This window comes from Bombina bombina, chromosome 2 (genome assembly GCF_027579735.1).
Source record: "Bombina bombina isolate aBomBom1 chromosome 2, aBomBom1.pri, whole genome shotgun sequence".
Taxonomy (NCBI): Eukaryota; Metazoa; Chordata; class Amphibia; order Anura; family Bombinatoridae; genus Bombina; species Bombina bombina.
In genome coordinates, this window is record NC_069500.1 from 1,224,963,051 (window position 1) to 1,224,990,385 (window position 27,335).

The 27,335-nt window shown below is 38.9% G+C and overlaps 1 protein-coding gene across 1 annotated transcript in view; it reads left to right on the forward strand.

The window, feature by feature from the left end:
- SGCB (sarcoglycan beta) overlaps nt 1-27,335 on the forward strand; it is a 124,280-nt gene that overhangs the window by 22,025 nt on the left and 74,920 nt on the right. The window contains exon 2 of the mRNA XM_053703974.1: nt 8,390-8,596. Within this exon, the coding sequence (XP_053559949.1) occupies nt 8,390-8,596 (207 nt within the window). The remainder of the gene's footprint in view (nt 1-8,389; nt 8,597-27,335) is intronic.

Here is a 27,335-nt window from a genome sequence, read left to right on the forward strand (position 1 = left end):
TAGGCGCCACAGCAGAGCTTTGGCAGGGTACTGACAAGGGTTTTACCGGGTTTTTGACTCTTTTTAATCCGGTTTTCTCATTTAAGGGTTAATTACCTTAATATTTGTGGTGCAATCTTACTAAAGCTTGAGAGGTATACTGTAAACATTTCAGAAAGTTTGGAGTTATTTTAAGCAGTTTTGCAGTTTGTGTATGCCTTTTTTTCTCTTAAAGGCACAGTACCGTTTTTGCAAATTGTATTTTTTTTCCCCATTAAATAAAGTGTTTTCCAAGCTTGCTTGCCTCATTACTAGCCTGTTAAACATGTCTGACATTGAGGAAACTCATTGCTCAATTTGTTTAGAAGCCATTGTGGAACCCCCTCTTAGAATGTGTCCCACTTGTACTGATATGTCTATAAATTGCAAACAGCATATTTTGACTTATAAAGGTTTGGCATTAGATGATTCTCTGACAGAAGGTAATCAGGTTTTGCCATCTAGTTCTCCCCAAGTGTCACAACCAGTAACGCCCGCACAAGCGACGCCAAGTACTTCTAGTGAGTCTAATTCTTTCACCTTGCAAGATATGGCCTCAGTTATGAATACTACCCTCACAGAGGTTTTATCTAAGTTGCCAGGGTTGCAAGGGAAGCGCAGTAGCTCTGGGTTAAGATCAAATGCTGAGCCTTCTGACGCTTTAGTAGCCGTATCCGATATTCCCTCACAATGTTCTGAAGTAGGGATGAGGGATTTGCTATCTGAGGGAGAGGTTTCAGATTCAGGAAAGATGTTCCCTCAGACTGATTCAAATATGACGGCATTTAAATTTAAGCTAGAACACCTCCGTTTATTGCTCAGGGAGGTTTTAGCGACTCTGGATGATTGTGACCCTATTGTAGTTCCAGAGAAATTGTTTAAAATGGACAAATATTTAGAGGTTCCCGTTTACACTGATGTTTTTTCCGGTCCCTAAGAGGATTTCGGACATTGTTACTAAGGAGTGGGATAGACCAGGTATTCCGTTCGCTCCCCTTCCTGTTTTTAAGAAAATGTTTCCCATATCTGACACCATAAAGGACTCATGGCAGACGGTCCCTAAGGTGGAGGGAGCTATTTCTACTCTGGCTAAGCGTACAACTATACCTATTGAAGACAGTTGTGCTTTCATTGATCCTATGGATAAAAAATTAGAGGGTCTCCTAAAGAAAATTTTTGTTCATCAAGGTTTTCTTCTTCAACCTATAGCGTGCATTTTTCCTGTAACCACTGCAGCTGCCTTTTGGTTTGAGGCTCTTCAGATGGAGACCCCACTAGATGATATTCTGGACAGAATTAAGACTCTTAAGTTGGCTAATTCTTTTATTACAGACGCCGCTTTTCATCTTGCTAAATTAGCGGCGAAGAATTCAGGTTTTGCCATTTTAGCGCGTAGAGCGTTATGGCTTAAGTCCTGGTCGGCTGATGTGTCATGTAAATCTAAGCTTTTGACCATCCCTTTCAAAGGTAAGACCCTATTCGGGCCTGCACTGAAAGAGATCATTTCAGACATCACTGGAGGGAAGGGTCATGCCCTCCCTCAAGATAAGTCAAATAAGGCAAGGACCAAACAAAATAATTTTCATTCCTTTCGAAACTTCAAGGGTGGTCCCGCTTCCTCTTCCCCTGCTGCAAAGCAAGAGGGGAACTTTGCTCAATCCAAGCCAACCTGTAGACCTAACCAGGCTTGGAACAAGGGTAAACAGGCCAAAAAAAACTGCTGCTGCCACTAAGACAGCATGAAGGGGTAGCCCCCGATCCGGGACCGGATCTAGTAGGGGGCAGACTCTCTCTCTTTGCTCAGGCCTGGGCAAGAGACGTTCAGGACTCCTGGGCTGTAGAAATTGTAACCCAGGGATATCTCCTAGATTTCAAAGATTCTCCTCCAAGGGGGAGATTCCATCTTTCTCAATTGTCTGTAAACCAGACAAAAAGAGAGGCGTTCTTACGCTGTGTAGAAGACATTTTTACCATGGGAGTGATTTGCCCAGTTCCTAAACCAATTCCTAAGAGTTCCATCCTTCAAGATGGAGACCATTCAGACTATTTTACCAATGATCCAGGAGGGTCAATATATGACTACCGTGGATCTAAAGGATGCGTATCTACACATTCCTATCCACAAAGATCATCACCAGTTCCTCAGGTTGCCTTTCTGGACAGGCATTACCAGTTTGTGGCTCTTCCCTTCGGGTTGGCCACGGCGCCAAGAATCTTCACAAAGTTGCTAGGGTCCCTTCGGGCGGTTCTAAGGCCGCGGGGCATAGCAGTGGCGCCTTATCTAGACGACATCTTAATTCAAGCGTCGACTTTCCAACTTGCCAAGTCTCACACGGACCTAGTGTTGGCCTTTTCTAAGATCTCATGGGTGGAAGGTGAACGTGAAAAAGAGTTCTCTTATTCCTCTCACAAGAGTTCCATTCCTGGGAACTCTGATAGATTTGGTGGACATGAAAATTTTTCTGATGGAGGTCAGGAAATCAAAGATTTTAACCACCTGCCGAGCTCTCCATTCCATTCGTCTGCCGTCAGTGGCTCAGTGTATGGAGGTAATCGGATTTATGGTAGCGGCAATGGACATAGTTCCGTTTGCTCGCTTGCATCTCAGACCACTGCAACTATGCATGCTCAAACAGTGGAATGGGGATTATGCAGATTTATCTCCTCAGATAAATCTGGATCAAGAGACCAGAGACTCCTCTTCTCTGGTGGTTGTCACAGGATCACCTGTCCAGGGAAATATGTTTCCGCAGGCCAGCGTGGGTTATTGTGACGACGAACGCCAGCCTACTGGGCTGGGGTGCAGTCTGGAATTCCCTGAAAGCACAGGGTTTGTGGACTCAGGAGGAGGCCCTCCTACCGATAAATATTCTGGAATTAAGAGTGATATTCAATGCTCTTCAGGCGTGGCCTCAGCTGGCTTCGGCCAGATTCATCAGGTTTCAGTCGGACAACATCACGACTGTAGCTTATATCAATCATCAGGGGGGAACAAGGAGTTCCTTGGCGATGATAGAAGTTTCCAGGATAATCCGATGGGCAGAGACTCACTCTTGCCATCTATCAGCGATCTATATCCCAGGGGTAGAGAACTGGGAGGCAGATTTTCTAAGTCGTCAGACTTTTCATCCTGGGGAGTGGGAGCTCCATCCAGAGGTGTTTACTCAACTGGTTCAGCTATGGGGCACACCAGAATTGGATCTGATGGCGTCTCATCAGAACGCCAAACTTCCTTGTTACAGATCCAGGTCCAGGGACCCTCAGGCAGTACTGATAGATGCTCTAGCAGTACCCTGGTCGTTCAACCTGGCTTATGTGTTTCCACCTTTCCCTCTCCTTCCGCGTCTGATTGCCAGAATCAAACAGGAGAGAGCTTCTGTGATTTTGATAGCACCTGGGATGGATGAATCCGTGGACTTGGTACATCTTGCAAAAGAAAACAAAATTTATTCTTACCTGAAATTTTGCGATGTACCAAGTCCACGGCCCGCCCCTTCTATTCAAGACAGATAGTATTTTTTTTATTTTTTTTTATGTAAACTTCAGTCACCTCTGCACCTTATAGTTTCTCCTTTTCTTCCTTGGCCTTCGGTCGAATGACTGGGGGGGGGTGGAGTTAAGGGGGGGAGCTATATAGACAGCTCTGCTGTGGTGCTCTCTTTGCTACTTCCTGTCAAGAAGGACAATATCCCACAAGTTAGGATGAATCCGTGGACTCGGTATATCGCAAAAGAAAGAAATTTATCAGGTAAGCATAAATTTTGTTTTTATGATTCAGATAGAGCATGCAATTTTAAGCAACTTTCTAATTTACTCCTATTATCAATTTTTCTTTGTTCTCTTGCTATCTTTATTTGAATGTAAGCTTAGGAGCTGGCTCATTTTTGGTTCAGTACCTGGGTAGCACTTGCTGATTTGTGGCCACATTAAGACACCAATTAGAAAGTGCTACCCAGGGGCAAGACTACATATGCAGCGTCGCCTGCAAAATCTTTTTACATCACATATACAGCGCCACATATAAATGCGGCACGTATATTTCACCCATCGCCCGCAATTTTTACTCCCATAAACTAACATAGAACCGCGTCGCAAATCGGTATCACATATTCAGCGCAAGGACTTACGCTGCGAAAATGGAGAAATTTTATCCCATTTTCACCTTGCCACACAAGACTTGCGCTGAATATGTGAGCACCGTAGCCCCCTGAAAAAAGTAACTAACACCTAACGCATGCGCAATATCTATCTACCTGTCAACCGTCATCCCCCCACAATGCAATAACTAATAAACTATATTAACCCCTAATCCGCCAACCCACACATCGCAGAGCATCTAATTAATCTATTAACCCCTAATCCGCCAACCCCCACAACGCTAAATACCTAATAAAGTGATTAACCCATAAACTGCCATCACCCCACAACGCAATATACCTTAATAAACTATTAACCCCTAATCCGCCATTTACCCATATAGCAAAGTACCTATTAAAACAATTAATCCCTCTATCGCCATCCCCCACCAACGCAATAAACTTAATTAACCTATTAACCCTAATCCGCCATTAACCCAAATCGCAAAAAAACCTAATTAATCTATTAACCCCTAATCCGCCAAACCCACACAATGCAAATAACTAAATTACTAAGCCCCCTAAATTAACCCCAATTAACTAAATTCAAAAATACTAAATTACAAAAAATGTAAATAAAAAAGCTAACATTACTTCAAAATAAAAAAAAACTAAGATTAAATTAATCTAAGATTACAAAAAATAAAAAAATCTAACATTACATTAAATAATAAACCAAATTATCAAAAATAAAAAAATAATCCTAATCCCTATGATAATAAAAAAGCCCCCCCAAAATAAAAATACCCCCTAATCTAATGCTAAACTACCAATAGCCCTTAAAAGGGCCTTTTGTAGGGCATTGCCTTAAGTTAAAGTGAATGTAAATTTTGATGCTAAAGTGACCGGTTAAAAACAGGGGCACTCTAATTCATCAAAATTTATATTTCACTCCTGTTGTGAAAAAAATGCTTACCTTTTAATCTTGACAGCCGCTCCAGCTTCCTCCGTCCGTCGCAAAGTCTCTTCCTGGGTCTAAAATGAGGAATCCGTCTTTCTCCAATCACGGCATTGAATCAGACACTTATTCCCCCGGAGGGGAAGCCGTGATTGGAGGATGACCGATCCATCATTTCTGACATCAGAAATGGCTTGCGACGACCGGGGGAAGCTGGAGCGGCTGTCAGGTTTAAAAGGTAAGTATTTTTTCACAAGTGAAATGTAAATTTTGATGACTTAAAGTGCCCCTGTTTTTAATCAAATATTTAAAAAACGGGCACATTAGCATCAAAATTTACATTCACTTTAAACAGCTCTTTTGCCTTAAAAAATACTAAGTCCCCCCCTAACAGTAAAACCCCTCACCCACCAAACCTCCAAAATAAAATAACCTAACACTTAAAAATCCTAAACTACCCATTGCAACTAAAGGGGCATTTTATGTGCTTTTTTTTAGTTAGGTTTTTTTTATTTTAGGGGTTTGGTGGGTGGGGGTTTTTACTGTTACTGTTTTAAGGTAAAAGAGCTGTTTAATTTAGGGCAATGCCCTACAAAAGGCCCTCTTATGGGCTATTGGTAGATTAGCATTAGATTATAGGGTGTTTTTATTTTGGGGGGGGCTTTTTTATTTTCATAGGGATTACGTTTAATTTTTGATAATTTGGTTTATTATTTTATGTAATGTTAGAATTTTTTATTTTTTGTAATCTTGGAATAATTTAATTTTTATTTTATTTATTTTTAAGCAATGTTAGTTTTTTTATTTTAATTGTTTGTAATTTAGTATTTTTTAATTTAGGTAATTGGGGTTAATATAGGGAGTGTTAGGTTAGGGGGTTTAGTAATTTAATTAGTTATTTGCATTCTGTGGGTTTGGCGGTTTAGGGGTTAATAGTTTTATTAGGATTATTATGTTGTGTGGGTTTGGCAGATTAGGGGTTAATTGATTTATAATGTTTGTTACGATGTGGGTTAATGTTGGATTAGGGGTTAATAGTTTTAGTAGGGACTTTGCGATGTGGGTGAATGGCGGATTAGGGGTTAATACATTTATTAGGTAGTTTGCGATGTTGGCGGATTTAGGGGTTAATACTTTAATTAGGTAGATCGCGATGTGGGTGAATGGCAGATTAGGGGTTAATAGTTTAGGCATATTGCGTTATGGGGGGTTGTCGGTTTAAGGGTTAATACTAGGTTTGATGGCGGATATAGGGGTTTTACGTGTCAGGTTTATTATTGGGAGGCGTGTTAAACTTTTACGGGACATTTTGACATTTTTTTTTATTTTCTTAGGCGCCAGCAGTTTCTAAAGTGCAGTAAATCACTGGCAAATCCAGAAATGTGCATTTACGCTCATTTCTGGACATCGCTAGTTTATCAGACTTACGGCACTTTATGAACTGCCGGCGCCTCATATGTGATACCCCGATGTGCGAGGTGAAATTACAGGCGGCGCAGGTTTCAGCAGTTACGCTGAAGCCTGTGCCACATATGTAATCTCGCCCCAGGTGCTGAACCTAAAATGAGCTGGTTCCTATGCTTTCTTGCTTTTTCAAATAAAGATAGCAAGAGAACAAAGAAACATTTATAATAGGAGTAAATTAGAAATTTGCTTAAAATTGCATGCTCTATCTGTATCATGAAAGTTGAATTTTGACTAGACTATCCCTTTAATGTTACATTGCTCCAGATAGATGGGATGGGACCACTACAGAAAAAAATGAATAAAAAAAAAAAAAAAAATGATAATGGAGTTTTTAGGTACTGCACTACTTTCCCCACAATACCCTGCGCTGGCCCGTGTACACAGGCTTTAACACTAGTAATTTGTATAGTTGTTGGCATGTGGGTGTTTATGCTTGGTGTGTATGTATAACATTTCACTTGTTCCCCCCATCATATTTCTTCCCCATTTTGTAGTTATTAATTTATTAGTTGCTTAAAGGGCCATAATACCCAAATATTTAAATACTTGAAACTGATGCAGTATAACTGTAAAAAGCTGACTATAAAATATCTCCTGAACATCTCTATGTAAAAAAGAAAGATATTTTACCTCAAAAGTTCCTCAGTAGCCACATCCCATTGTAAAGGACTTCTAAGCAGCAAATCAGTATGTCTGTTCCGGGACAGCGGAAGGAGCGAACTTTTGTGCACACTCATCTTATTTCTCTATTCAGTGTAAGGAAGTTTACAATGAAATCTCATGAGAGTTAAGTGAAATCTCATGAGATCACTTTAAAAGAGTTCATGACCTCAGCACTGTTGATGCTGATTGGCTGCTGTTAATCTCTTCATTCTTTTTTTTTAAACCTGCAGCTGGGCAGTAACTGAGTATAACTTTTTACACAGAACTTACTCTGCTGAGCTGAGGAAATTGTGTGGTAAAATATCTTCCTTTTTTACATAGAGATGCTTTTGTCAGCTTTTTACTGTTATACTGCATCAGTTTCAAGTGATTTAGCATATGAGTATTATGTCCCTTTAAATGGTGATTTTCACACACACAGTTGGTTTGTTTTGGTGTTAGTTTATATTTTCTATTATTCAGCTTCTTAGTGACAACTTTCATTGTGCTATCTGTTCTTAAAAGTTAGGAATCTGTAAGTTTGTATAAAGTGGGATACAAATGTGCTTGCAGTGGGATACAAATGTGCATGCAGTGGGATACAAATGTGCATGCAGTGGGATACCTGTGCGTGCAGTCTGTTTTAGATCCTTTTTTTCACTTGTTTCAATCATCTCAGACAATAACATTGGGAAATTGATATGTTTGTGACACAGGTGTAAGAACCCTGGTTCCTGTTGTCTTCAGCTCAATATCAAAAATGTAAGGCATGTTAGAAAATTATCAGCCTAAAAATGCAGTCTTTTAAAGGGACAGTAACGACAAAATGAAATGTTTGTGATTCAGATAGAACAAACAATGTTAAACAACTTTCCAATGATCAAATTTGCTTTGTTGTTTTGGTATCCTTTGTTGAAGAGTAGGCTCTAGAGCAACAATACACTGCTGTGAGCTAGCTAAACACATCTGGTGAGCCAATCATGAGGCATATATGAGTAGCCAATCACTAACTAGCTCACAGCAGTGCATTGTGGCTCCTGAGTCTACCTAGGTATGTTCTTCAACAAAGGATACGAGAATGAAGCAAATTTATTTTTAAATATATGGTCCCTTTAAATAATGCTACTGGACATACTCTCTAACAATTATGAAATGATAAAATTAAGTTAATTCCTGGCTGCTATCCTCTCTGTCTTTATGATTATTTCCTATTATCTAATTTTTGCAGAGTTCCAATGGCCCCATCAAGAAGTCAATGCGGGAAAAAGCTGTTGAGCGCAGAAATGTAAACAAGGAACATAATAGTAATTTTAAAGCCGGTTATATTCCCATTGATGAAGACAGACTGCATAAAACTGGTTTACGAGGTCGGAAAGGAAACTTAGCAATTTGTGTCATTGTCCTCCTGTTTATCTTAGCTGTCATCAACTTAATTGTAAGTACAGCTCAGCGACTTGTTTATATACAGTACATTGTAGTGTAAAATGTAGCTATCGGAACAATGTCATTGGCTGATATTTTATCAGTATTGGCAATACATAAATTATTATGAGGAAGATAATCTCTGTGCCTTATTAATTGTTAATGCTGTATATGAAATGAGGAAAACAATACACATGATTACTGTGTAAAGGAAAATATAAGCGGAAAAGAGTAGCAATCTGTTTATTTCAAATGACAAAAAACATAATACAAATCATTATACAACTAACAGCTTGCTAAATAACAAGTGCAGTAACTTAAGTAATGCAATAATGGGATTTACTATTCCTGAAGGCAAACAGGTTCACAAGCAGGGAACCTTTCCGCATGCAATCGCCACTTGTGACGTTCAATCGTTTGGGGAAAATTTAACATTGCAGAAGAGGTTTCTTTTGCAATGCCGTCCCCCCGCTCCTGTGCCACCATTTATAATTAATTTATAAAAATGTATTTATAAAAACTACATTTAGCGCCATTTGTTGTTTACTATTAAATTAGCAAAGGTGTCTTAAAAATCATTTTAACAAACTTGTGATCTAACTAATGGTACCACAGCATTGTATATTTTTTCCTATGCTGTGTGCAAGTCTGAGCATAGAGACTCATCAGTAAAGATCTGAAAAAAGAGTACAAATATAGCACGCATAACGTGGTCATATTGTATTAGAATAAATATGGTGGTATAAGGCAGGAGAAATAAATAAAACTTAACCTTTATTAAATTAGCTAAAAGGAAAAAAAGAATTACACACTTTTGAAATATGCATATGCTTGTATAGGAAATTAATTATGACAGAGTATGGAATCCGTGGCTTTAAATATTCTCTGTAAGTGAGGTTGCTTGGGATTCTTGTTTGACTCTGTAATTATTGAGGTATAGATATCGTATAATGGCTATAAATACGCTGGAGTGCCAAATTATTGGCAGATAATCTTTCCGGAGATACCAGATATATCTATTAATACCGTTGGCTACAATAGTGTCTACCAGATTGTAGTTCAGAAGATACGACTATATAATTAAGAGGGGTCAGTATTGTACCTCTTGTATAGAGATGCCCAAATGTGGACAAATAACCTTACCGAAAAATGGTATATATACCTATTAATACCTTTTACTGAAATAGTGCTCACCTCATTATGATTCAAAAGAGACCATTGCCCATACCTTTGCCTTGGGTTCCATTATTAAATTATTGACCATATAAATATCTTATTTTGGGTGAAATAAAGGGGTTGGAATAATCTTAAAAGCAAGCCAATCACAGTGTACTGCAAACAAATAAGAATACTAAGATCTATTGGAATACCTATTAATACTGTTTCTGTGAAAACATAGACATGGGCTTGGCATGATGTTCGTACTTTTGAATTAAGAGTGATGGTCAGATGCTATGGCATTAATACTCTGTGCCAGATTATAAACAGATGAACTTTCTGAGAATACCAGATGTACCTGTTAATAGTGGTTATATTTACCAGATTGTGGTTCAGAGACGACAACTGTAGGGCTAGGAATAATCTGTACTGTGGCACAAAGTATATAGGTGTCAAATTTATTGGCAAATTTTCTGGAAATACCAGATATACCTATTAATACTGTTCGCTTAAATTGGGCTCAGCAAGTAATGGCTCAAAAGAGACCAATGTCTATACCTTTTAATTACCAAGGTCAGTAAATAACCTATCTGGAAATACCAGATATACCTATTAATACCGTAGTAATAATCGCCTGAACAGATGACTAGGAAGAGACTGATGTCTATACCTTGTAATACCGTAATAGGTAAATAACTTTTCTAGAAATACTGGATATACCTATTAATACCGTTGTAGTGGTTGTCCAGGGCAAATAGTAACTCCGAAGAGACCAATGTCTTTACCTTTTAATTACCGTGGTTGCAAATAATTGTTCTGGAAATACCTATTAATACCAGTTATACCTGTTAATACCGTTATTATGAAACGTCTGGATAAATGAGGGCTCAGAAGAGACCAATCTTATACCTTTTTAATTACCTTAACAGAGTATTAGTCTGGAAATACCAGAAAACTGTACCTTTTAAATACCGTTATCTATACCTTAGAATACCATTATCATGGGGAAAAGGTAAGAAGGTAAGAGGTACAATTAAATAAAGAGCAAATGTTAGTATGGGATGCCCCATATAAATTCAAGGATACCTATAAATACCATTTTTTGTTATCATTTTAGTGCAAAAATACAAGCATAGCGCGTTTAAAAAAGAAAAAGGGGGAGAAGGGGGACAGGAACGCCACTGACGCATTTCACTGGGTGGCTGTATCAAAGGGCAATCTTAAAAGCTTCTCGTCAAACTTTTATACCCTTAGCTGTAATCGGATTGGCTGATTAAGCGACCTATCATAATGCATTTGCGGGATTGGTCATGAAAGCTGTCAATCAAATGCCGATACACGGATTGGACAAATTTGGAGTTTGTTCACTCCCCAAATTTTAACGTGATTTAATAGAAATAAATACCTATATTTCTCTTACATTGGTGTATCCAGTCCACGGATTCATCCTTACTTGTGGGATATTCTCAATCCCTATAGGAAGTGGCAAAGAGAGCACACAGCAGAGCTGTCCATATAGCTCCCCTCAGGCTCCGCCCCCCCAGTCATTCTCTTTGCCGCTCTAACAAGTAGCATCTCCACGGGAGTGTAAAGGGAATGTGGTGTTAGTTTGTAGTTTTATATTTCTTCAATCAAAAGTTTGTTATTTTAAAATAGTGCCGGTTTGTACTATTTACTCTGAGGCAGAAAATGAAGATTCTGCTGAGAGGAAAATGATTTTAGCACCTTGTAACTAAAATCCATTGCTGTTCCCACGCAGGACTGTTGAGTACAGGAAAACTTCAGTTGGGGGGAACAGTTTGCAGGCTTAACTGCTTTAAGGTATGTTTCAGTCATTTTTTCTAGTCAAGACTTAGTAATGCTAGAAGACTGACAGAATCCCCATGTGGGAAAGGTAAGCCATATTCTGAGACTTAGTATAGAAGGAAGGCTTATTTGTAAGGGCTCAAAACACTGGTGGACACTGTTAAGGGGCAATCGATTATTTTGTAAGATAATCTGACATTATACAAGTTTTATATTACATTTAAAAACACTTTTTGGGGTTTTATTCCGCATGGCATATATTTAGACACCTATTTTGGCTTGGGAAGGCCCCACAAACTCCTGAGGGAAGATGGAGGGGGCCTGAATTTCGCGCCTCAGTTGCGCAGTTGATTTTACAAACAGCTTCATGAAGATACATGTGAAGGGTCCAAAGATTACTTGAGGACTTCAGAGAGGTTTATTTTCGATCAAAACTAATCCCCAAGGAAGGTAGGACACAGCAAAGGCTGTGGCATGGTTAATTTGCTCCGGTTTGGGCAGTAGGGGGTTAATTGACTTGAAATTTACTGTGCAATCATTTCAATGCATTAGGATCATATGGTGAAAATTTCATAAAGATTGGATGATTTTTGGAGGTTTAGTAAAAAAGTATGCGCTTTTTATTATTTAAAGGCACAGTACTGTTTATTCAAAAATTGTATTTTACTGTATTTGAGTGCTGTCTAAGTCTGTTTAACATGTCTGAGACTACAGATAGACCTTGTTTTCTGTGTTTAAAAGCCATGGTGGTCCCCCCTTTTTACATTTGTGTTTAAAGTGTGCTAACATATCCAATCATTTTAAAGACCATGCAGTGACACTTAAAAATGTGGTCCAAGATGATTCTTTAACGGAAGGTAATGAGGATAGCCCTCCTTCCTCTCCCCATGTGTCGACACCAGTTACGCCCGCGCAAGCGATGCCTTGTACCTCTAGCGCATTGGCCCCTATTACATTGCAACAATTAGCATTTCTATCCAAACTGCCTGTTTTTCCTAAAAGCATGATAGCTCAGTTTTAAGAACAGAGGATGAGCAATCAGAAGTTTTGGATAATTTATCTGTTGTACCCTCACAACCCTCTGACGTGGCGGTGAGGGATGTACTGTCTGAGGGAGAAATTTGTGACGCAGGTAAAATTTCTCAGCGGGCAGAATCAGATTTCTTAGCGTTTAAATTTAAGCTGGAACACCTCCGCATACTTCTTAAGGAGGTTTTAGCTACGCTGGTAGATTGTGACCCTATGGTGGTCCCAGAAAAATTGTGTAAAATGGACAAGTTTTTAGAAGTCCCTGTATACACTGATGCGTTTCCGATCCCTAAGAGGGTGGCGGATATTGTGACTAGGGAGTGGGAGAGACCAGGCGTACCTTTTGTTCCCCCCCCCTATCTTTAAGAAAATGTTCCCCATAACTGACCCCAGGCGGGACGCGTGGCAGGCGGTCCCTAAGGTAGAGGGAGCAGTTTCAACACTAGCTAAGCGCACAACTATACCAATAGAAGACAGTTGTGTTTTCAAAGATTCTATGGATAACAAACTAGAAGGGTTACTAAAGAAAATATTTGTTCAACAAGGTATCATTCTTCAACCAATTGCCTGCATTATTCCTGTAACTACTTCGGCGGCTTTTTGGTTGAGGCGCTGGAGGAGTCGCTCCAGAGGGAGACTTCATATGACGAAGTCATGGATAGAATTCATGCTCTAAAGCTGGTTAATTCTTTCATTACAGATGCCGCTTTACAATTAACTAAATTAGCGGCGAAAAATTCTGGTTTTGCCATTGTGGCGCGAAGAGCGCTCTGGCTCAAATCATGGTCGGCTGACGTGTCGTCCAAAACAAAATTTCTTAATATCAGGAAAGGGCCATGCCCTTCCACAAGATAGACCTTTTAAGGCTAATTTGCGCTCCTTTCGCAACTTCAGGAGCGGACCTGCTTCATCCTCTGCAACCGCAAAGCAAGAGGGTAACGTTTTCCAGCCCAAAGCAACATAAAAGCCTTTGCAGGGCTGGAACAAGGGTAAACAGGCCAAGAAGCCTGCTGCTGCTACCAAGACAGCATGAAAGGGTAGCCCCCGCTCCGGGACCGGATCTAGTAGGGGGCAGACTTTCTCTCTTGCTCACGCTTGGGCAAGAGATGTTCCAGATCCCTGGGCATTAGAAATTGTTGCTCAAGGGTATCTTCTAGAATTCGAAGACTCTCCTCCAAGGGGAAGGTTTCACATTTCTCATTTGTCTTCAGACCAGACAAAGAAACAGGCGTTCTTACGCTGTGTAGAAGATCTTCTAAAGATGGGAGTGATACACCCAGTTCCAACTGCAGAGCAAGGACTGGGTTTTTACTCAAACCTGTTTGTAGTTCCCAAAAAGGAAGGAACTTTCAGGCCAATCCTGGATTTAAAAATTCTAAACAAATTCCTCAGAGTTCCATCATTCAAAATGGAAACCATTCGGACAATCTTACCATTGATCCAGGAAGATCAATATATGACTACCGTGGATTTAAAGGATGCGTATCTACATATTTCTATCCACAAAGATCACCATCAGTTTGTAAGGTTCGCCTTTCTGGACAAGAATTTTTCACAAAGGTGCTAGGGTCCATTCTAGCGGTACTAAGACCGCAGGGCATTGCAGTAGCACCTTATCTGGACGACATATTAATTCTGGCGTCGTCTTTTCAAAGAGCCAAGGCTCATACAGAAATAGTTCTGGCCTTTCTAAGGTCTCACGGGTGGAAGGTGAACGTCGAAAAGAGTTCTCACAAGGGTTCCCTTCCTGGGAACGCTAATAGACTCGGTAGAGATGAAAATATTTCTGACGGAGGTCAGGAAGTTAAAACTTTTAATTACTTGCCGAGTTCTTCATTCTGTTCCTCGGCCTTCTGTGGCTCAGTGCATGGAGGTAATCGGGTTAATGGTTTGCGGCAATGGACGTTGTTCCCTTTGCCAGAATTCATCTCAGACCACTGCAGCTGTGCATGCTCAAACTGTGGAATGGGGATTATGCAGATTGTCTCCTTAGATACAAATGGACGAGAAAACCAGAGATTATCTTCTCTGGTGGTTGTCTCAGGATCACCTGTCTCAGGGAATGTACTTCCGCAGACCAGAGTGGATCATTGTCACAACCGATTCCAGTCTGTTAGGCTGGGGTGCGGTCTGGGACTCCCTGAAAGCTCAGGGCCTATGGTCTCGGGAAGAATCTCTTCTCCCGATAAACATTTTGGAACTGAGAGCGATATTCAACACGCTCCAGGCATAGCCTCAACTAGCGGAGGCCAGGTTCATCAGGTTTCAGTCGGACAACATCACGACTGTAGCGTACATCAATCATCAGGGAGGAACAAAGAGTTCCCTAGCGATGAAGGAAGTATCCAAGATCATCAAATGGGGGGAGGATCACTCCTGCCACCTATCTGCAATTCACATCCCAGGAATTGACAACTGGGAGGCGGATTTTCTAAGTCGTCAGACCTTTCACCCGGAGGAGTGGGAACTCCTTCCGGAGGTTTTTGCTCAGCTTACCCAGCTATGGGGTATTCCAGAGTTGGATCTGATGGCGTCCCGTCAGAACTCCAAACTTTCTCTTTACGGATCCAGGTCCAGGGACCCCAAGGCGGCATTGATAAATGCTCTAGTAGCGCCTTGGTCCTTCAATCTGGCTTATGTTTCTTTCATGTAATTAGCAAGAGTCCATGAGCTAGTGACGTATGGGATATACATTCCTACCAGGAGGGGCAAAGTTTCCCAAACCTTAAAATTCCTATAAATAAACCCCTCACCACACCCACAATTCAGTTTTACAAACGTTGCCTCCTATGGAGGTGGTGAAGTAAGTTTGTGCTAGATTCTACGTTGATATGCGCTCCGCAGCAGGTTGGAGCCCGGTTTTCCTCTCAGCGTGCAGTGAATGTCAGAGGGATGTGAGGAGAGTATTGCCTATTTTGAATGCAGTGATCTCCTTCTACGGGGTCTATTTCATAGGTTCTCTTTTATCGGTCGTAGAGATTCATCTCTTACCTCCCTTTTCAGATCGACGATATACTCTTATATATATACCATTACCTCTGCTGATTTTCGTTTCAGTACTGGTTTGGCTTTCTACAAACATGTAGATGAGTGTCCTGGGGTAAGTAAATCTTATTTTCTGTGACACTCTAAGCTATGGTTGGGCACTTTTTTAATAAAGTTCTAAATATATGTATTCAAACATTTATTTGCCTTGACTCAGGATGTTCAACATTCCTTATTTTCAGACAGTCAGTTTCATATTTGGGATAATGCACTTGAATCAATTATTTTTCTTACCTTAAAAATTTGACTTTTTTCCCTGTGGGCTGTTAGTCTCGCGGGGGCTGAAAATGCTTCATTTTATTGCGTCATTCTTGGCGCGGACTTTTTTGGCGCAAAAAATCTTTTCTGTTTCCGGCGTCATACGTGTCGCCGGAAGTTGCGTCATTTTTTGACGTTCTTTTGCGACAAAAATGTCGGCGTTCCGGACGTGGCGTCATTTTTGGCGCCAAAAGCATTTAGGCGCCAAATAATGTGGGCGTCTTATTTGGCGCTAAAAAAATATGGGCGTCGCTTTTGTCTCCACATTATTTAAGTCTCATTTTTCTTTGCTTCTGGTTGCTAGAAGCTTGTTCCTTGGCATTTTTTCCCATTCCTGAAACTGTCATTTAAGGAATTTGATCAATTTTGCTTTATATGTTGTTTTTTCTTTTACATATTACAAGATGTCTCACGTTGCATCTGAGTCAGAAGATACTTCAGGAAAATCGCTGTCTGGTGCTGGAACTACCAAAGCTAAGTGTATCTGCTGTAAACTTTTGGTAGCTATTCCTCCAGCTGTTGTTTGTATTAATTGTCATGACAAACTTGTTAATGCAGATAATATTTCCTTTAGTAATGTACCATTACCTGTTGCAGTTCCATCAACATCTAATGTTCAGAATGTTCCTGATAACATAAGAGATTTTGTTTCTGAATCCATCAAGAAGGCTATGTCTGTTATTCCTCCTTCTAGTAAACATAAAAAATCTTTTAAAACTTCTCTTTATACAGATGAATTTTTAAATGAACATCATCATTCTGATTCTAATGACTCTTCTGGTTCAGAGGATTCTGTCTCAGAGATTGATGCTGATAAATCTTCATATTTATTTAAAATGGAATTTATTCGTTCTTTACTTAAAGAAGTACTAATTGCTTTAGAAATTGAGGATTCTGGTCCTCTTGATACTAAATCTAAACGTTTAGATAAGGTCTTTAAATCTCCTGTGGTTATTCCAGAAGTTTTTCCTGTTCCTGGTGCTATTTCTGAAGTAATTTCCAGAGAATGGAATAATTTGGGTAATTCATTTACTCCTTCTAAACGTTTTAAGCAATTATATCCTGTGCCGTCTGACAGATTAGAATTTTGGGACAAAATCCCTAAAGTTGATGGGGCTATTTCTACCCTTGCTAAACGTACTACTATTCCTACGTCAGATGGTACTTCGTTTAAGGATCCTTTAGATAGGAAAATTGAATCCTTTCTAAGAAAAGCTTACCTGTGTTCAGGTAATCTTCTTAGACCTGCTATATCATTGGCTGATGTTGCTGCAGCTTCATCTTTTTGGTTGGAAACTTTAGCGCAACAAGTAACAGATCATGATTCTCATAATATTATTATTCTTCTTCAACATGCTAATAATTTTATATGTGATGCCATTTTTGATATTATCAGAGTTGATGTCAGGTTTATGTCTCTAGCTATTTTAGCTAGAAGAGCTTTATGGCTTAAAACTTGGAATGCTGATATGTCTTCTAAATCGACTCTACTTTCCATTTCTTTCCAGGGTAACAAATTATTTGGTTCTCAGTTGGATTCTATTATCTCAACTGTTACTGGTGGAAAAGGAACTTTTTTACCACAGGATAAAAAATCTAAGGGTAAAAACAGGGCTAATAATCGTTTTCGTTCCTTTCGTTTCAACAAAGAACAAAAGCCTGATCCTTCATCCTCAGGAGCAGTTTCAGTTTGGAAACCATCTCCAGTCTGGAATAAATCCAAGCCTTCTAGAAAAGCAAAGCCAGCTTCTAAGTCCACATGAAGGTGCGGCCCTCATTCCAGCTCAGCTCGTAGGGGGCAGGTTACGTTTTTTTCAAAGAAATTTGGATCAATTCTGTTCACAATCTTTGGATTCAGAACATTGTTTCAGAAGGGTACAGAATTGGTTTCAAGATAAGACCTCCTGCAAAGAGATTTTTTCTTTCCCGTGTCCCAGTAAATCCAGTGAAAGCTCAAGCATTTCTGAAATGTGTTTCAGATCTAGAGTTGGCTGGAGTAATTATGCCAGTTCCAGTTCTGGAACAGGGGCTGGGGTTTTATTCAAATCTCTTCATTGTACCAAAGAAGGAGAATTCCTTCAGACCAGTTCTGGATCTAAAAATATTGAATCGTTATGTAAGGATACCAACGTTCAAAATGGTAACTGTAAGGACTATCTTGCCTTTTGTTCAGCAAGGGCATTATATGTCCACAATAGATTTACAGGATGCATATCTGCATATTCCGATTCATCCAGATCATTATCAGTTCCTGAGATTCTCTTTTCTGGACAAGCATTACCAGTTTGTGGCTCTGCCGTTTGGCCTAGCTACAGCTCCAAGAATTTTTACAAAGGTTCTCGGTGCCCTTCTGTCTGTAATCAGAGAACAGGGTATTGTCGTATTTCCTTATTTGGACGATATCTTGGTACTTGCTCAGTCTTTACATTTAGCAGAATCTCATACGAATCGACTTGTGTTGTTTCTTCAAGATCATGGTTGGAGGATCAATTCACAAAAAAGTTCATTGATTCCTCAGACAAGGGTAACCTTTCTGGGTTTCCAGATAGATTCAGTGTCCATGACTCTGTCTTTGACAGACAAGAGACGTTTAAAATTGATTTCAGCTTGTCGAAACCTTCAATCATTCCCTTCGGTAGCCTTATGCATGGAAATTCTAGGTCTTATGACTGCTGCATCGGACGCGATCCCCTTTGCTCGTTTTCACATGCGACCTCTTCAGCTCTGTATGCTGAATCAATGGTGCAGGGATTACACAAAGATATCTCAATTAATATCTTTAAAACCGATTGTACGACACTCTCTAACGTGGTGGACAGATCACCATCGTTTAATTCAGGGGGCTTCTTTTGTTCTTCCGACCTGGACTGTAATTTCAACAGATGCAAGTCTTACAGGTTGGGGAGCTGTGTGGGGATCTCTGACGGCACAAGGAGTTTGGGAATCTCAGGAGGTGAGATTACCGATCAATATTTTGGAACTCCGTGCAATTTTCAGAGCTCTTCAGTCTTGGCCTCTTCTGAAGAGAGAATCGTTCATTTGTTTTCAGACAGACAATGTCACAACTGTGGCATACATCAATCATCAAGGAGGGACTCACAGTCCTCTGGCTATGAAAGAAGTATCTCGAATTCTGGTTTGGGCGGAATCCAGCTCCTGTCTAATGTCTGCGGTTCATATCCCAGGTATAGACAATTGGGAAGCGGATTATCTCAGTCGCCAAACGTTGCATCCGGGCGAATGGTCTCTTCACCCAGAGGTATTTCTTCAGATTGTTCAAATGTGGGAGCTTCCAGAAATAGATCTGATGGCGTCTCATCTAAACAAGAAACTTCCCAGGTATCTGTCCAGATCCCGGGATCCTCAGGCGGAAGCAGTGGATGCATTATCACTTCCTTGGAAGTATCATCCTGCCTATATCTTTCCGCCTCTAGTTCTTCTTCCAAGAGTAATCTCCAAGATTCTGAAGGAATGCTCGTTTGTTCTGCTGGTAGCTCCGGCATGGCCTCACAGGTTTTGGTATGCGGATCTTGTCCGGATGGCCTCTTGCCATCCGTGGACTCTTCCGCTAAGACCAGACCTTCTGTCGCAAGGTCCTTTTTTCCATCAGGATCTCAAATCCTTAAATTTAAAGGTATGGAGATTGAACGCTTGATTCTTGGTCAAAGAGGTTTCTCTGACTCTGTGATTAATACTATGTTACAGGCTCGTAAATCTGTATCCAGAGAGATATATTATAGAGTCTGGAAGACTTATATTTCTTGGTGTCTTTCTCATCATTTTTCTTGGCATTCTTTTAGAATTCCGAGAATTTTACAGTTTCTTCAGGATGGTTTAGATAAAAGTTTATCCGCAAGTTCTTTGAAAGGACAAATCTCTGCTCTTTCTGTTCTTTTTCACAGAAAGATTGCTAATCTTCCTGATATTCATTGTTTTGTACAAGCTTTGGTTCGTATAAAACCTGTCATTAAGTCAATTTCTCCTCCTTGGAGTTTGAATTTGGTTCTTGGGGCTCTTCAAGCTCCTCCTTTTGAACCCATGCATTCATTGGACATTAAATTACTTTCTTGGAAAGTTTTTTTCCTTTTGGCAATCTCTTCTGCCAGAAGAGTATCTGAATTATCTGCTCTTTCTTGTGAGTCTCCTTTTCTGATTTTTCATCAGGATAAGGCGGTGTTGCGAACTTCTTTTGAATTTTTACCTAAGGTTGTGAATTCCAACAACATTAGTAGAGAAATTGTGGTTCTTTCATTATGTCCTAATCCTAAGAATTCTAAGGAGAAATCGTTGCATTCTTTGGATGTTGTTAGAGCTTTGAAATATTATGTTGAAGCTACTAAGTCTTTCCGAAAGACTTCTAGTCTATTTGTTATCTTTTCCAGTTCTAGAAAAGGCCAGAAAGCTTCTGCCATTTCTTTGGCATCTTGGTTGAAATCTTTAATTCATCATGCCTATGTTGAGTCGGGTAAAACTCCGCCTCAAAGGATTACAGCTCATTCTACTAGGTCAGTTTCTACTTCCTGGGCGTTTAGGAATGAAGCTTCGGTTGATCAGATTTGCAAAGCAGCAACTTGGTCCTCTTTGCATACATTTACTAAATTCTACCATTTTGATGTATTTTCTTCTTCTGAAGCAGTTTTTGGTAGAAAAGTACTTCAGGCAGCGGTTTCAGTTTGAATCTTCTGTTTATGTTTTTCATTAAACTTTATTTTGGGTGTGGATTATTTTCAGCAGGAATTGGCTGTCTTTATTTTATCCCTCCCTCTCTAGTGACTCTTGCGTGGAAAGATCCACATCTTGGGTAGTCATTATCCCATACGTCACTAGCTCATGGACATGCTAATTACATGAAAGAAAACATAATTTATGTAAGAACTTACCTGATAAATTCATTTCTTTCATATTAGCAAGAGTCCATGAGGCCCGCCCTTTTTTGTGGTGGTTATGATTTTTTTGTATAAAGCACAATTATTCCAATTCCTTATCACCCCACTTCTTGGCTATTCATTAAACTGAATTGTGGGTGTGGTGAGGGGTGTATTTATAGGCATTTTAAGGTTTGGGAAACTTTGCCCCTCCTGGTAGGAATGTATATCCCATACGTCACTAGCTCATGGACTCTTGCTAACATAAATTATGTTTTTTCCACCGTTTCCCCTTCTCCCTCGTCTGGTAGCCATAATCAAACAGGAGAAGGTTTCGGTAATTCTGATAGCGCCTGCGTGGCCACGCAGGACTTGGTATGCAGACCTAATGGACATGTCATCTGTTCCACCTTAGACACTGCCATCGAGGCAGGATCTTCTAATTCAAGGTCCATTCAAGCATCCAAATCTAGTTCTCTGCAGCTGACTGCTTGGAGATTGAATGCTTAATTCTATCTAAGCGTGGGTTCTCTGGATCAGTTATAGATACTTTGATCCAGGCTAGAAAACCTGTCACCAGGAACATTTACCATAAGATATGGCGGTAATATCTTTGTTGGTGTGATTCCAAGGGTTACTCGTGGAGTAAGATTAGGATTCCTAGGATTTTGTCATTTCTCCAAGAAGGATTGGAGAAAGGATTGTCAGCTAGTTCCTTAAAGGGACAGATATCTGCTCTATCTATTCTGTTTCACAGGCGTCTGGGGGAAGTACCAGACGTTCAAGCGTTTGCATAGGCTTTAGTCAGAATCAAGCCTGTCTATAAACCTGTGGCTCCTCCATGGAGTCTAAATTTAGTTCTTTCTGTCCTTCAAGGGGTTCCGTTTGAACCTTTACATTCCATAGATATTAAGTGATTATCTTGGAAAGTTTTGTTTTTGGTAACTATTTCTTCTGCTCGAACAGTTACAGAATTGTCTGCTTTGCAGTGTAATTCACCCTATCTGGTGTTACATGCAGATAAGGTTGTTTTGCGTACAAAACCTGGTTTCCTTCCGAAAGTGATTTCTAATAAGAATATTAACCAGGAAATTATTGTTCCTTCTCTGTGTCCTAATTCAGTTTCTAAGAAGGAACGGCTGTTACACAATCTTGATGTGGTTCGTGCTTTAAGATTCTATTTAAAAGCAACTAAAGATTTCAGACACATGTCATCCTTGTTTGTTGTCTATTCTGGTAAGAGGAGAGGTCAAAAAGCTATCGCTTCCTCTCTTTCCTTTTGGCTGAAAAGCATTATCCGATTGACTTATGAGACTGCTGGACAGCAGCCTCCTGAACAAATTACAGCTCTTTCCACCAGAGCTGTGGCTTCCACATGGGCCTTCAAGAATGAGGCTTCTGTTGAACAGTTTGTAAAGCAGCGACTTGGTCTTCACTGCATACTGTTGCCAAATTTTACAAATTTGATACTTTTGCTTCTTCGGAGGCTATTTTTTTTTTGGGAGAAAGGTTTTGCAAGTAGTGGTGCCTTCCGTTTAGGTTACCTGACTTGTTCCCTCCCTTCATCCGTGTCCTAAAGCTTTGGTATTGGTTCCCACAAGTAAGGATGAATCCGTGGACTGGATACACCAATGTAAGAGAAAACAGAATTTATGCTTACCTGATAAATTTCTTTCTCTTACGGTGTATCCAGTCCACGGCCCGCCCTGGCAATTAAGTCAGGTTCAAATTTATTTTTCAGAAAACGAAGTCACCACTGCACACTATGGTTCTCCTTTTTCTCCTAACCGTCGGTCGAATGACTGGGGGGGCGGAGCCTGAGGGGATGAGCGGATGAATCCGTGGACTGGATACACCGTAAGAGAAAGAAATTTATCAGGTAAGCATAAATTCTGTTACTCTACCGATAATGTGGTGTATTGTGTAAATATGTACCAGACTGGCATCATAAACGTATTAATTTGAACTTTATGTTTGAATTTGTAATGACACTCGTCATTCTTTTATTGATGGGTAGTGTGTATTTCTAAAAAACTTGGGGGATTGGTCCTAATGTCTGTCAATCAAAAGCCGATTCGCGGATTGGACAGATTTGAAGTATGTTTACTTCCCAAAGTTTAGCGTAATTTATGAGAAAACATCTATATATGCTGCCGATAATGTGGTATATTATATTGATATATATCAAACTGACATCATGGGAATATGAATTTCAGCTTTATACTTTAATTTATAAAGACACTCATCGTTCTTGCATTGATAGGTAGTGTATATTTCTATTGGTTTGCATATTTGTCAATCACATTATCAAGTGTTACGATTGGATGGGATAACGTTCATTGAAAACAAATGTGTGTTAGATATTGATACAGAGAACTGTCATTCACATTTAGTAAATAGCTAATGATATGACCTTAAAGAGGAAACATCAGTTTGGATAAGAAACAATGAAATAACAATGTTAATTTAGAAACTCTGTATCAATCTGACATTTGCATTTGATAAACAGTTGTATGTATTAAAGCGATATCTGCTAAAAAGGTTTGTTATGTTATTGGATGCGATTCGATTGCAAGTTATTATGATAACAGATAAATTACAGAAGTTTTGTGAAAATATATTTTTTAAACTATATACAATCAACAAAACAATTTCTTGTGTTTACTACAAAAAACAATATCAATTTAAGTGTTAGCGATTTTTTGGAGAGTGTATGTGAATTAAATTTATTCGTATAACGAAAAATCTTTAGGAGCTACTCTCTTATTCTGGGTAGTTCCCAGATGTTCACTATTTTTTTTTAAACATATGCGAGTATGATAGTAAATTATGTCATTCTTGTTTGGCACTTGTTTATATAAAATTTCCAATGAATGTAGAGATTATTGTATCGTAATCTATTGTTTGTTTGATTTTATTTGAACAATAATTACAAAAGAAAAAATAAACTTGAAACTTCAAATAAGTTTTAATTTTCTGCTTATTGTAAAAACTTCACGTGAAAATTAAGAATATAGTGAATAAAGTGACATATAAAAAAAAATGTGTGAATTGATATAAAAAGAACAAATTAATACTGCTATTATAAAATTATGTGGCATGTGTTCCTCAAGTTGAGGGCAATATATGTGTGTTCTAATTTAGTGTGTTTACATGGTTTAACAGAATAAAACAACATATTTGTGTGATGGTGAGTGTGTAAATTGATTGCTGATATGAAAAAAACAAATTAATACTGCTATTATAAAATTATGAGGCATGTGTTCCTTAAATTGAGGGCAATATATGTGTGTTCTAATTTAGTGTGTTTACTTGGTTTAACAGAATAAAACAATATATTTGTGTGATGGTGAGTGTGTAAATTCATTGTGTGATATGAAAAAAACAAATTAATACTGCTATTATAAAATTATGAGGCATGTGTTCCTCAAGTTGGAGGCAATATATGTGTGTTCTAATTTAGTGTGTTTATGTGTTTTAACAAAATAAAACAACATATTTGTGATAGTGAGTGACTATAGTGCTGTCATAAATTGAAACTGAAAAAGTCAAAATGTGCATATATACAAAAGTTTTTTTTTTTGTGTGTGTTTTTTTTTTACTATGTAGTTTCTCCAATCCAGATTATTTTATTCAATAATATAAGAGTGTAATTTATAATTTGTTTGAAAATTATTTATTATTTAGGTAAGAACACATAATAATTATTGTTCTCGTTTAATCCATTGGGATTGACAGTGTTTAGTGTATAAATCCAACTACACTCCGCTTGTAATAGTGCATTTTCAAGGTCGCCTCCTCTAATACCTAGTGAGATTTTTTCCAATCCAAAGTATGATAGGTCATCCACTTTTGATTTGTGTTTTTGAAAAAAGTGTTTGGCTACTTGTGTTATTTTTTTGCCTTTGCGTAAATATGATTCAGCATTTCTGATGTTACTCATATGTTCACCTATTCTTTTCTTCATGGGTCAGGTAGTCATACCCACATAGTACAAATCACAATTGCATTTTAAGGCATATATTACTTCATGAGTGTTGCATGTAATATGGTGCTTAATTTTATGCATCTTTCCAAATCTATCTCGGATTTGTTTGGTTTGATTCATGTAAGTGCAATATGTGCAATTCTTGCATGAGTAATTGCCTGGGTATGTAGTTGAAGACCTTTTTCTAATGAAATGGCTTTAGACCAAACGATCTTTGAGATTCCTAGATCTTCTGTAGCAAATTGACACTCTGTCTCCTAGTGTTTGATTTAAGTCTGGATCATTCAGAAGAATATTCCAGGACTTTTGGATGATATTAGATACATCCTTTATCTGAGAATTAAAGGTAGTTATTAGTCTTATATGTTCATCAACTTTCTTATTTTTATTTTTAGGATGTAAAAGTTCCGTTCCGGGGATATATAGAGCTCTGTGTTTAGCTCTTTTAAGGCTTCTATTACTGTATCCTCTGGCTTTCAATCTTATTTCTAGTTCAGTAGCTCTTATTTTGAAAATATCCATAGATGAACAGTTACAATGTATACGTAAAAATTCGCCTGTTGGTAGCGATTTTAGGGTACTTTTGGCATGTGTGCTCTGATGATGTAAAATATAATTAGTAGCCGTTTTTTTTTACGAAATAGGTCCAATATTAAAATACCTATCATCTTTTATGATTTTAAGGTCAAGGAAACTTATTTCGGTTAAACTGTATTCATATGTTAGTTTGATATTGATGTTGTTCTGATTGAGTTGATGTAAAAATGAATCCAAATCCGTTTTGGATCCCTCCCAAATGATCTCATCAATGTAACGTATCCATAACGGTATGCATTTCATATAAAGGGCATTCTTGTCTGTGAACACCATCTCTTTTTCCCACCAGCCTAAGAAGAGGTTGGCATATGTGGGGGCACAGGCCGTACCCATTGCTGTTCCCCTAATTTGTAAATAGTTGTTGATCATTGAATACAAAAAAGTTATGATTCAGAATGAATTTAACCAATTCAACCGTGCAACCACAGTAATTAAAAGGTAAAGACATTGGTCTCTTCGGAGTTACTATTTGCCCTGGACAACCACTACAACGATATTAATAGGTATATCCAGTATTTCTAGAAAAGTTATTTACCTATTACGGTATTACAAGGTATAGACATCAGTCAGAGAAAAATAGGGGTGCTGAGGTTGGGTGTGTACGATGTGTATGATTTCATATGCAGATATAATAATAAATCACATTGCATATCCAGCTTGGTTAGACAGACAAAAGTTCATAGTCATGCTATGTCAGTGGGTCAACCCCAATCTCCCCTGATAATAGCAAAATAAGAATAGAAATGTCTTATATGTATATATATATATATAGAACTCTCCAATGCAGTTCAAATGGTATCACATATGTATGTATCATAAACAGACTCACCACGGTCCTGTTTCAGGTTAATCTTTATCATGTATCCTTGCGGTGCTGTTGATTTTATTGTGATGCTCCTCTTTGCAACTGGTGAGTGTCCAAGCTGGGAATTGCCAAGCATCCGCAATAGGGGAATTAGAAGGTGTTTTAACTCGCTGTGTGTGCTCACAATGGCCACAAAATCTCTCAAACAAAAACAGTTAGGAGCACCAAAAAGCGAGTGAAAAACAAAATTTATTTACAGTTATTTTAACAAAAGGGTTAGTTAACCCCAGGGTAAGAGTGTGTTCACAAAAAAACAAAATACAGAGAACAAAAAGGCTGACCGGTTTCGGCGTCTGCCTTAATCCTAGCCTGCTTAAAATTGTTTGTAAATTTACAATTTAAAAACCCACCTCTGTGTTTCAATTGGGTGTGGAGTACACACCTTTAAAGTAGTTAACCAATGTTAAACATCAAATCAATTTAATTTGTTCAGACACCTGATTTCCCTACTGACTCACTGCTAATAGGTGTGGCGATGTCGGATCAGCCCTCCTAAAGTTTTAACTGTAAACTTTTCAATGCTGTCACCCAAACCGCATAAAAATGCTCATCGCCACGTCTATTCAACCAGTAAAAGTGATATTTATCATCAGACATTTTGCTTATATAGCCAAAAAATTGCATTTGTATGATCACATTTATATGTTTACATATCTCAGTATATTGAACGCTCACAGATCCCTTGCGTTCTTTAAACATTACCACATCTTAAAAAGGAAAGAAAGAAAAGTTATCTGGGACCGCCTGGGTCCGAAGCTACTCACTGACTGATAGTGTATGTATCCTCATAGCAAGGGATGCGCTTTCAGCTATTCAGATTGCGTATGTGTTTGTTTGTTTACTAGAGTGACGTATAGTTCACACCTCTAGTTTCGCCCTATAGGCTTGCGTTCCCCTCAGCTGCCATAGCTAGACTACGCCTCTTCCTCGAGTGATGTGCGCGTAGGAGGTGTGTCGAATGACCCCTATTTCTTGATGAACAGATTTGCTAGTGGGACTGCTCTGACTTAATACCCTCACTTAATTAAAGTATATTTATCCCTAATGGGTATGACAGGATCACTCGGACCTGGAACCATGTTATACTTCCCCTAACGTGAATACCAAACTGTACATAATGCGAGTGCTTCGCTGCGGGGGA